The 12,535-nt window shown below is 44.9% G+C and overlaps 1 protein-coding gene across 2 annotated transcripts in view; it reads left to right on the top strand.

Annotated features, from left to right (window-relative positions):
* The window catches only part of PRKCB (protein kinase C beta), a 292,330-nt gene that overhangs the window by 123,759 nt on the left and 156,036 nt on the right, over positions 1-12,535 (top strand). For both annotated transcript variants that reach the window (XM_004586824.4, XM_004586823.4), the window contains exon 3: positions 8,833-8,915. In XM_004586824.4, coding sequence (XP_004586881.2) covers positions 8,833-8,915 — 83 coding nt within the window. The remainder of the gene's footprint in view (positions 1-8,832; positions 8,916-12,535) is intronic.

The following is a 12,535-nucleotide window of genomic DNA, read 5'->3' on the forward strand; positions in this document are numbered from 1 at the left end:
CTACTTCCCCCCAACCCCTGATTCCTCCTTTGGGGAGAAAGCAAGCCTTATGTGCTGTTCAGGGAGCAATGCTCAACTCTCCCAGTTTGAGTGAATCAGCTGAGGAGCTTTCCAGACGCAGGCCGTGTCTGCCTGGTCCTCACTGTATTCCCAGGCCTTCAGTACTTATAAAAAGTCACCTTCCGAGGTCACAGGAGGGCACAATGGCAAAGAAACAGTTGTGTGGAATTGTATTGTGAGCATAAAACAAAAGGGACACTGATAAAAGAAAAAGGGAAGAGAGAAAAAGGGAATATCTCAGTCTATATATAGCCATTCCTCTGCGTGGGGGGTGAGGTTTGGTTTCAGGGTTCCCTATAGGTGTGGAAAACTGTGTAGGCTCAAGTTCCTCTATCTTAAATGGTGCGGTTTTCACGTATAACTATGCAGCACCTCCTGTATCCCTTAAATCATTTCTAGGTGACTTAACGATGCCAGTGCACTACAAATGCCATGTGTTGGTTATATTGTGGTGTTTGGAGCATAACAGCAGGAAATAAATGGTCAAATGTGTTCAGTGCAGACATAACTTTTTTCCTAAAACCTCTTTGGTTGGCTGAATCTGTGGACAAGAAACCTACAGATAGTGAGGGCTGGCTAGCATCTACATGTACATTCCTGCGTGTGCGCCAACCCAAAGAAGTCATCTCTAGGACATACCAGGAGCTGCTTCCCTCCAACCACAGAGCAGAGCTGTGGTGTTCGGCCGTGCTGTCTTTGGGAATGGTTCTGTGTTTAAGTCATAAGCATGCTCTGCTCTTTTGAAAAGAGATTCTCCCTGCCAACCCCAAGCTGGCTGAGCAGAGCTGGGAGTGACCTTTGGGACGCCCACAGCTCTTCTGTGTTGGGGCAGCCGCCCACAGGTGGCTGCACACCATCCCACCAGCTGTGGCCTCAGCTGCCTTCTTTCTTAGTTAGCAGTGATGAGAGATTTTGGAATGTGGGTGTGGCCCAAAGAGCCCATTCATCGATTCATTCAATATTTATTCATTTGGATTGTCCCGAAGAATTGGAAGAGAGTCAGGAGTGTGTTAGGAGTGTAACTCTGATCTGTGAGGGGAATCCTTTTCCCACTGTATGATTGAGAGGATATTGTAGCTCAGGACACATTAAGGAAGAAATACGCAGGCAGGATGACAAACTAAGACAGACCATGTACACTGGTGGCACTCAGATATATTGGGATGGCTTGTATAGAGCTTTTAAGAACTCTGGACCTATAACCTCCGCTGTAGGCTAGAGCTGAGGGTCCCTTGGAAGGGCATGTATCTTTCAGGTCATCCAGTGACTATTGAATCCCTTCCCTGTGGTGCCAGGCCTGAGTTGCTTCACTTAGTTGCAAAGCCTGGGCTCTTCAGACATGTGAGTTCTGCAGGGAGGATGATGGAACTATTATGTCTCCTGAGGGTTCCAAGCAGAAGGTGATGCTCCGTCAACCTGCAAACTGGCAAACTAAGCTCTTCTGCCTTAAGTTTCATGTGTAGTCTATGTGCAATGGGCTGTTGGCATTGATTTCGTGGGACAAGTTTGTATCACACAAAATTTATGAAACAATATCATAGCAAAGGATTGTCATACACTCTGGTTGGAGGGTGGGCCAGCTGAGTGACAGCAGATGAGAGTGAAGTTAAATGGCAGTTATGTTGCAGATGGATGTCAAGCTAAAAATTTCAATACTTTAGACCGTTGCTGTCCAGTATAGCTCTTTCTAGTGATGTAGAAGTATTATAGTTGCACTGTCCATTATGGCAACCTTTAGCTAAATGTGTCTGTTAGGCACTTAAAATGGAGCTAATTGAATTAGCAAATGGATTTGATATTTTAAAAGTTTTTATTTCTTTATTTTGTATCTGAAAGGTAAAATGATACACACTAAGGAGAAAGAGAGACATCTTCCATCCAGTGGTTCATTAAAGGCCTACAACAGTGGAAGCCAGTAAGCTGGAACTTAATCCGGGTCCCCATGTGGCTGTCAGGGGTCCCAGGCCTGAGGCATCACCTGAGCCTCCCAGGATCATGCTAGCAGAGTGGGGACTTGAATCCAGGTACTCTGAGAGGCAGGTATCACATGCAGCATATTAACCACTATGTCAGCTACCTACCCATCCTTGGATGCTAAATTGTACTTAGTTGACATTGACATAGGTCTATGTGGCCAGAGGCTGCTGCACTGAAAAATACAGATTTAGGCAAAAGGCGAATGTATTAGAGTGCTGAAATAGTAATAAAGCTGGATTTTCAGGGGAGAAAGTTTTCAGGTGTGTATAGGCTGCCTGGGGTGGGAGGAAGGGATTGGAAGAACATTGGAAAAATTAAGCATCTGTTGGCACTCGCTGCGTCCACACAATGTGCTAAGATAAACTCACTGAGTTCTTCTAACAGCTTGGTGGGGCGGCGGGGGTGGGGGACTGCGTGCAAGTATTGTCCTTATTTGATAGACAATGAAGCAGACTCAGCAAAGCCAGCGGACTTAGTCCAGCTTAAATAACTCTTTAGGAGGGACACCTGGGGCGGAAGTGAGGCACCTTGGCTGCAGGGCTTGTGCCATGACCCCCTCTGTCCTTGAAGCGGAAGGCGCATCAGGCTGTTGCCTGCTGCCTGTCTTCACGTAGGGCACCACGTTTAGGTATCATCACAATTACTTCACACTGCTGGGTTATCTTCCTTACCATTAGGGAAACCTTGGCTCCTAGCAAGATGTCAAGGCTGGCTGATCAGTCCCTGGGTAAGATGATCTGTTCAGGGCTGATGGCAAAATAGCAGCTCCTGAGTTGCAGAGGGAAATTAGGGTGGAGTCAGCAGGGACTGCACAGGAGGGTCAGGTGTGAAAGATGTTGTGAAGGCAGAACCAGTGGGATTTAGCCACTGACCGAATGGGGGTGAGGAGCACAGTGGGTTCTTCTGGACGCAATGAGATGAATGGCAAACAGGGCAGGAGAGTGTAGGCTCCAGCAAAAGACAAATTCGGTTTCAAATGTGAGCTCTGGACAAGGCATCCTTCTCGGAACATCAGCCTTGCTGTGGACAACAGGAGCATTACATTTTCCTCCCAGAACCAGGAAGAAGGTCAGGTTAGCTCGTGGGCATGAGAACCCTTTGCAGTGCCCCTGGAGACAATCCTCTTAATGCCCGTGAGAGCAGGTGTTGCTTGTTAATGGTGACCAAACCTTTCTGCCTTTTGTCCTGCGGAGGGCTCTGAAAAGAGCCTGGGGAAACCCTTCCTTCATTGTGGGCATCCAGCAGAGTGAGTACACATCACTGTATTCAAGTTCAGCTTTGACCTAGGAGAAAAGAGTGACCGTCGCCAGTCAATGCAGAGTAAAATGAGCCTGCTAGTGGGTTCAACCCAAGTGCCCCCTTTTGTCAGGCTCTTTTTTTCCCATTTGAACTTCACCAGAGCCGTAGAAAGAGTGGGTGCTTTTATGAGTCCCAGTCTAGACTCAGGTGCAATAACTTTGTTCATGTGCTTCCACTCACAGGTGGCAAGATGAAGAGTCACAGGTTCCTGAGATTAAGGAACGGGTGTTTTTGGTGCTGGGGGTGTAGGCACTTTCTGTACCAGGATTTTGTGTGTGAATAAGGGAGAGATGTGTATAAGTGGAGGGGCATAGCAATTCCTCCTCCTTGTTTTTAATTTGAAGGACATTTTTGCAAATAGAAGGAGAGACAGGGAAGGGGGAGAGAGAGACAGAGAGAAATAAAAAGAGAGAGAGATGTTCCATCCTCTGGTTCAGTCTCCAAATAGCCTCAATGATGCCAGCTGAGCTGATCTAAAATGGGAGCTGGGAGCTTCTTCTGGGTCTATCATGTGGGTGCAGGGGCTGAAGGTCTTGGACCATCCTTTGCTGTTTTCCCAGGCACATTAGCATGGATCTAGATTGGAAATGGAGCAGCCTGGACTTGAATCGTTGCCCATATGGGATGCTGTTACTGGAGGCAGAGGTTTAAGCCTGCTATTACCACTGTACCAAGGCGTCTACAATTTTCCCTTTTAAACATGCCATGCATGTATTCCTTCCTTTCCATGGCCCTTGGACATTTCCATAATTTAGCTGGCCCCTGGTTATTTTAATCTAAACACCTGTGACCTACGGGCTTCCACCTTCTGCAGGTCAGGGAGTTATTGAATAATCCTTGAAGCCTTCTTGGCTCTTACATGGTTGAAAGTAGAACCCAGTGCATTTTTTTTAGCAGCTCAGTAAATGCTGCCTCTTCTTTCAGAAAAGCTGGTCTTGCCCTGAATTTTGCCAAACAGAAATGAGGGGGTGTTTATTTGTAGCACAAAAGGTTTTCGTTTGTTTTCTTAAAATAGCCTGCCCTACTACTTTCTTTCAAGTGTTTTAGTTCCTGAGAAATTTGATTTGCACAACTTTCCAGCAACACTGCTGTGTGGAGGAATTACCTGTGCCAGATTTTATTCAGCTTTCTGAAGGCCGCTCCTGGCTGCTGCAGGGGACGCTGGCGAATAATCAAGCCGCTCAGGATATTGATTCCTTCTCAACATGGCTGGGTTAGTTATTGCTTGGGCTCATGGGAAGGATGCGTAAATAGACCTCCTGCGTGGTAGACGCCCACCTCTGAGCATGAAAGGACCAGCCAGAAGCCGTGTCTGCAGTGCAACTGGCTGTGTTTACTTCTTTCTTTAGGACTGCTAATAACTCCTTTGTTCATTTGTCCACCAAATACCTCTCAGTTGCGTGTCAGTAGTCATGATAGACAAGAGGGAACTAGAGATGAGCCTTCATCTTCTCGTCATGTAGGAAGGAACTGAAACCACAACTGATGTTCTGGATCTTTAGAAGAAAGAGCCTTTTCTAAAATAGCTACTTGAAAGGGAAGGAAAGCTTTCCTAAATAGTTGTGAGCCAAAGAACATATTAAAACCGTGATAACTGACCACTTAGAAACTTGAAGGCAGCAGTGCACTAAATACAGAACATAGGATTCAGCCAAAGCTGTCTCCAATGGAAAGGTGTTTAGCCTGAAACTCTTTAAATTTTTAATGAAAAGGTATGGGAATAAACGACTGTACGGTCAACTTAAGAAGCTTTGGAAAGAACAGTAAAGGATAGCAGCGGACTTGAGGGTTCTCCTGATGTGTGGGCACACATCTGAGCATGGTGTTACCCTGCGATAGAAGCGTATTATTATCATTATCGCCACTTTTCATAGAAGAAACTGACAGGGTGACCAGCTCATGTGCCTTGTCTTGTGGAATATTGGATGAGAATCCACATATGGCCATCTGATTCTAGAACTCTTATTCCTGACCCATGTGTGATACAAAAACATGAGACCAAAAAATAAAAATGGCAACTTCTTAATGAAGTTGAATAGACTCCATTAGAGTTGATAACTACATCTGTGATCTTCTTGATAAAATAACAAAATAATGTGAACAAGAAAAGACCTCTGGAATAAATAAAAAGAGGGATTCCCCAAACACGACAATATGAAGTGCTGTCACAAATGAGACAAGATTAACGTCAGCCCAAGATAAGATGGTGTAGTTTAAATACATCACGAATGTTTGGAAAAATTTTGGAAATAAATTCCAAAAGTTGCTTTGAGAAGAGTTGGGTAGCTTTTCTGTGGTTAAAATGTAGAGAATGAGAAAGAGAGAAACCTGGTGGTATCTTCCCTGAAACTCCTTGTTGTATGGAAATTCTAGTTACAGAAATGTGAGAAGAACAAAGAGGTATGTTTACGAGAAAAGAGAAATACTGTTTTTTTGAGGCTAATTTTATTCCTGAGGTTCTCCATCTGTGAAATTAAGCAAAAACAACAGAAAACCCATAAAATTCTGTTGAGTTTTGAAAATGATTACAAAAACAAATACACATAATAGTTACTGCTTTCTTATTTGTAAACTGTGAGTAGGTGGAAAGTTGTGGGAAAATGCCAAATATCAGTCACATGCAAATGGAGTCCCTCAGGTGTGATTAAATAAGAAAGGTGTAGAACCTATATGAAGAAAATGATTCCATCAGTAGATATAAGAGAAGGTTTTAATAAAGGCACAGTCAATTGCTGATGAAAAGACTCATGGTTGTGAAAGTGGCAGTAATTCTGAATTTATTATTTTTTTGGAAGGCAAGAATTGACTAAACACAATGCTGATAGAAATTCCATTGGTATTTTAAAAGTCTTCTGTAAACTGATTTTGAAGTTCACTTGGAAGAACAAACATATGGTAATAGCCAAGAAAATGTTGAAAATAAGGAAAATGAGAGACAAATCATGCTGCTGGGATATAGCATATTATAAAGTCACTATAATTAAAACCCACATTGCCATACTACAAGGCAGCTCAGTGGAACAGTGCAGAAGGCCTAAAGACAAGACCCCAGTGTATGTAATTATTGAACACATAATAAAGTTGGCATTTGAAATCAGTGGGGAAGGGATGGGCTATTCAGTGAAAGATGCTGGGACAATTGGCTACCTATTTGGAAAAAAAAGTGGCAAGTGGAATTTCCCCATTTCACCTTCAATTCCAAGAATTTACAGATGGGTTAGAGACTTTCAAGTGAAAACGATGGGGCCTGGCACTGTGGCAGGGCACGTTGAGCTCCCACATTCCCAAATGCCAGTGCCTGGAATTGAGTCATGCCACTGCTTTAAATCCAGGGCTTTGGTAATGTGACCCTGAGAGGCAGCAGATGGTGACTGAAGTACTGGGGTCCCTAAAACCTGGGGTGGGAGACCTGGCTGGAGTTCTGGGCTCCTGGCTTCATCCTGATCCATCTGTAGCTAGTGTAGGCGTTTGGGGGATGAGCTAGAGGGTGGAAGATCTTCTGCTCTCTTTTCTTTCATTCTGCCTTTCAAAAATGTAAATGAATAAAACTTACAGGAAGAGTGGGAATGACACCACGTAAAACATCGATACTAGTATTTTTATAAACTTGGGGCATGAGGAAGACTTTTTAAAGTGTAACTCGAGTAAGTTTTCTTTGTCCAGTTTTCTTCTTGGAGTGGTTTGAAAATTACATATAGCACTTTATTCTTAGCTATATTTTTAATCATGAAAACATACTTTTGAATTTCAAGTGTTCTAGCTGCAGTTTTCAGGAGCTGTAGTCTCTTAAGGAAATAGGATCCAGGACATTTCAATTTTTATTCTCCCTCTCCTTCTATTTCTTACAACTTGGGTTCTCCCTGTCTCTCTCTGCTTCTGATTCATACCTACTGATGACCCATCGTGATCTATTGTTTTCACTCTAACCATCCCCAGCATACTGAATTATTTTTAATTGAAATGTTTTAGTCGTAAAGATGTTAAAGTATACCCTCAAAGATAATACTTCTATAATAAAAATAACCACAGTACTCTTCCTCACCAAAGCGTTTTCATTCCCTAATAGCAATACCAACTCTTCCCTGCTATCGTCAGAAAGTCAGTAAGTGTATTTGTTTCTCTGATTGCCTCATAATTTCTTTAAACTCTTGGCTTATGCAAATCAGGATCCAAGCATTTAATTGCTATTTTCTTGAGTCTCTTTGAGTGTATGTTTTCCCTTATTTTCTCCTTCCACTTCTATCCCTTCTTGCAGTTGAGTTTTGCAGAAGCTGTACGTGTGGTTTTCCACATTCCCTCTCTCTCTCTCTGTGCATGTGTGTGTGTGTGGGGGGGGGGGAGCAGTAGGTATTGCTGATTGCCTTTTTATGGCGTCCTTTAATGTGTTCCTCTGTCCCTTATACTGTCTGCAAATTTATGGCTGCATTGAGATAATTGTTCCAATTCAGGTTTGACTGCTTGGCAGGGGTACTTCCTAGGTAGAGGTGCGAGCCCTGCGAGGCAGGCAGGAGGTATCGTTCCGTGATGTTAGCAGCAGCTGCTGCAAATTGCCTCAATTGAATCACCAGAGGTAGCCTTAAGGTTTCCAATTCTATTTACTTATGGATCACATACTTTCGAAAGGTTCGGAGTGGTGGTCTTACAATGTAGTGCCATACTCCAAAAAGCCAGTGTAGCGGTGGTAGAAACATATTAGAACAGCAGGACTGTAATACAGAATGTGAATGCAAAAAGCCGGTCTCGGGTTGTATGTATGCTCTGCCTAGCCCGGTCTCCACATAGTGGAGTCATGTCACAGCTTTGTTGAACTCAGGCAGATTCACTGATATGTCTGTGAGGGTGCTTCAAAAAAAGTTTCTGGGAAATGGAACTAAAAGGTAAACATGTTTTGGTTCAGAATTCCTGAGAGACATGCCTAATTTTTCATAATAGGTATTGGAGGAAGACCGTTGTGTCCTTGGCTGCAGGCTGTGAAGGTCACTGTGTGAACGTGCCAGCCTGTTTCCGAAACTTGTCCCCCTGCCCTCCTCCATGGCTTTGTTCTTCATAAGACAGGGACACACGTGTCTGCCGTGCCTGTTCTGTCATGAATCCCTCTGTCTACATGTGATGCTAGTATTTAAAGATACATAGTTTCTGTGCGTTGTGAACCTAAACACAAGCCTACTGTTTCATCTGGTGCCTGATCTAAGAAATGACATTTTGTTCCCAAACTAATGGAAAAACCAGGCACTGGAGCGTCCTTGGAACATATGTGATCTTCTGAACTCTGATTAACTTGAGAAGTTTGCCTCCTGTGTGAGATACAACACTGATGTACTCGGGACTCTGGCTTCAACGGAGAACTGGGGGCAGGGGCTGGCGTTGCAGTGTGTGTTGGAATAATGCCTTTATCTTTGCTGAAGTCCATGTTTAACCATCTGTTCTTCCTTTTCTCTCCATCCCTTCCCGCCACCTTCCTCCCTGCCCTCCTCCTTCCCTGGTTTTCTCTTGCAGTTTGCTGCTTTGTAGTGCACAAGCGGTGCCATGAGTTTGTCACCTTCTCCTGCCCCGGTGCTGACAAGGGCCCAGCCTCAGATGTAAGTAATGGACGCCGGTTACTATCTCTTTCTCTCTCTCTCTCTCTCTCTCTCTCTCCATATTCCTGTTGTTCTTTTGGGTAAATGTGAGTGAGCACCCCCAGATACATCATCGGGGATGTTGTCATTCCAAGGCATGTGATGGTCCCTTTAGTGAGGGGACTCATGTTTTGACAGTAATCCAGCCGGTTCTCTCACTGTCTTTTTGCTAAATATCTTTACCTTTGTAGTCCAGGCCTGGAGAATGATGGGCAGGGACTTCATGCTATTGTGAAAAAAGGTGCATGTAGGTAAAATGGGCAAGTAATTTTCATTTTAATAATTCACAACTTATTCAGTGTGAATCAGAAAAACATATTTTATAGTGGCTTTGCATTTATGTTGGAATGTAAAGTTTCCTACCTGTGTAAATGTATTGATATGAAACAAAAGAATTGATTTGAGGAGATTATTTTGGGAGTGATGGTGTAGACAATATGAATATGTGACAGCAATGTTGGCACAAATGGGTTTCAACTTGGAATCTGTTGTTGATTTCCTACCATACAGTCCATCACAGCCTCCCACACCCTCAGCCTAGTCTTCTCTTAAGCTGAAAACTAGAAATGCCTGGTACTTGCTTTCCCTGGGTCCCTCCTAATTAGTACGGCACCCAGTTCTGCTCAGTAGTACTTGAGGGGAAGACTGGGCGGGGCTTCTAGGAAGGGTTCTAGGAAAGGCACTTTTCCAATTGACTTGTGGGTATTCGTGTGTGAGGCCGTAATGCTTGGGGTTGTGGCAGCCTTTTTGGGTCAGTGAGGAAGACACTGCTGACAGCCTGAACGTGACAAAAACAGAGAGTCGAGGGGATGTGGGTCATTAATTACCCCAAGGAGCTACGGAGCAAGCTCTGAATTGGCAGGATCCCCTGTAAATGGGATTCTCACAGGAAGCTCTTCTTGGTAAGACCTCAATGTGTAGTGTTTTCGTTCACAGCAGCCGAAACTGTCCTACCTAATGGGGCTTTCCTCAGTGTCTCCTCCCACCCTCCACTGCCCAGTAACAGACCTCATCCCACACACTCCACAAGGAAGCATCACCCCAACAGCTTTCTGGAATTTGCCCCATAGCTTTGTCTCCATGACGAGTCCGAATGGCCACGTAGACCTGACCGCTGACCTCAGCCTGCCCGTAGTCAGTGATGCCTACCTCTGGCACTGAATTTATTCAACTCCTGCTGGCCTGCTGGTGGTCATCTGCTATTTGGCTACAAGTCAGGAGGCTCTGCTGTTGCCATAGCAACAGGAACTCTCCAGGCTTGTGCCCTGTATACTTACTTGGCTTGGAAGATGTGGGATTGAGAACTCCAAGAATCACGGAACAGCCCAAACCCTTGCGGGTCTCTGTTTGCAGAGACAAAGCCTGGGATCTTTTGGCATGGCCTTTTGGATCTTCCTCTATGACCCTCTTGAGTGTGAATTCTTTCTGTCATTCACAGGAACAGATGACAGGAATTCATTTGACGGAATTTCAGCAGGGAAGTTTGGGAGGGACTGTCCCACTCCATCCTGCAGGTTGGGATGGTCACACGATCTCATACCTGATGCCTGCACTGTAGCCGGAAGGATATCATTTCCCATTTTCTAATCTGATCTGTTGAATGTTTCTATGTTGAGAGACAGAGGTTCAGCTCTAGCTAGCTTGGATGAAAAGGGAAAGTTTTGGTTCCTGCAACTGATGAGCCCATGGGGCTTGTGACTCGAGCGTTTAAGTGGGGTTTCCGGGAATCACTCTGCGTCTTGGTTTGGTTTCGGATGATTTTTTGATTTGGGGAATGCTTTTCTCCTGTGTGGGAGTGTGATGGCCACGGCACCTTCACGCTCACACCTGGCCTGCAGTGCAGCCTTGCGGTAAGAGCTGAATTTCCGTTGGACCGCAAGTCAGAAAGATGGGTAAGGCCGGTTGGTCAGGCCCGGGGGTGTGCTGTCAGGTGCTGTGTTTTGTATCCCTGACCCTAACTGCAAGGGGACCTTAGGAAGGTCATCATGTCCTGAGGGAGGAGACCTCAAGACAGGGATGAGTGAGGTCTGGCTCATCCTTTCACTATGTGATGCTACAAGAAGATAGGTATCAAAGAGGCAGTGGATGCTTATTGGACGCTAACTTTGCCAGGGCCTTAATCCTGAACTCCTGAGCCTCGAGAACCATGAGAAATAAATGCCTTTTATTTCAGAGTCACCTGCTTTGCAGTAACTTGTTACAACGGCCTAAAGGAAACATAACCAATACTTTTTGTACTAGTAATGGTCCTACCAGAACAGAATTTTATTTTTAGAAATTTACCTATTTGAAAGACAGAGAGAGAGAGAGAGAGACAGAGAGAGAGAGAAAGATTTTGTCCACTGCGTCACTCCCCTGGTGACTGCAACAGCCAGGGCTACACCAGGCTGAAACCAGGTACCCAGAATTTTATCCGTGTTTTCCACATGAGTGGCAAACACCCAACTACTTAGGTGATATTTTGCTCCTATCCAAGACACATTAGCAGGGATCAGAAGTGGAGTGGTTGGGACTTCAGCCAGGGCTCATATGGGATGCTGACATGCAGACCTAAAGTACAGGCTGCACCATACTCCAGCTGGGAGCAGCAAAATTTTAAGGAAGAGTTTCTAGGATCAGCTGTTGTCTGATTGGACTGAGAGATGCTGCTGACTCTGTTTCTAGGAGCTAAGAGAGGCGTAAAGAGTGAATGGTTTACAAAGACAATGTATGCACAAGCTAGTAAGTTACTAAGTGTTTTTTTTCTTGTTTTTCTTATTTTTTTAAAGTCAAATTGAGCATTCATTACACAATGCATTTAACTTTTTTAAAAAGAATTATTTATTCAGTTGTTTTTGAGGGGCGCATTTACAGAGAGGAGAGGCAGAGAGAGAAAGATGTTCCATCTGCTGGTTCACTCCTCAAATGACTACAATGGTCAGAGCTAAGCAAATCCAAAGCCAGGAGCCAGGAGCTTCTTCTGGGTCTCCTGCACAGGTGCAGGAGCCCAAGGATTTGAGCCATCTTCCTCTGCTTTCCCAGGCCATAGTGCAGAACTGAATGGGAAGTGGAGCAGCTGGAACTTAAACTGGGACCCTTATGGGAACCTGGTGTTGCAGTTGAGAGTTACAGCGGCCCCTGTGTTTGTTATTTTGAAGCCGTTTTGGACAAATAAGGAATGTAATGATGTTGTTTTCTCCGAATGTTGCTGTACAAAGTGATGAAAAGAATGGGTACGCTTCAGGACTCAAACCCCCAGGTCAGGTGTTGCAGGTATAATCTGAACTGGGTGTGCCCTGGAGGAGAGCCTTCTAGCATGTAGCAACAGCGCTGAGGTGTCCTGCAGGGGGCCGAATTAACACGCAAGTTGAGCTCCCAACCTCATAGGGAATCTCCTGTTAATGCCAGGGCACTGGTTGGGAAAGGACAGGATCCTGGGAGAATGGGGCCTTCACTCCTGATGAAGACCCCGATAAATCTGGGGTCACGAAGTCCTTGCCATGGACCTTCTGTGCCAGTACACGGGGCTTCTCCCTAATCCTAGAGAAACTGGCCTCCTGTCCTCTAGCAAAAGGAGAATATCCACCCACAATGGCGGGGGC

The sequence above is a fragment of the Ochotona princeps genome, chromosome 24 (genome assembly GCF_030435755.1).
Source record: "Ochotona princeps isolate mOchPri1 chromosome 24, mOchPri1.hap1, whole genome shotgun sequence".
NCBI lineage: Eukaryota > Metazoa > Chordata > Mammalia > Lagomorpha > Ochotonidae > Ochotona > Ochotona princeps.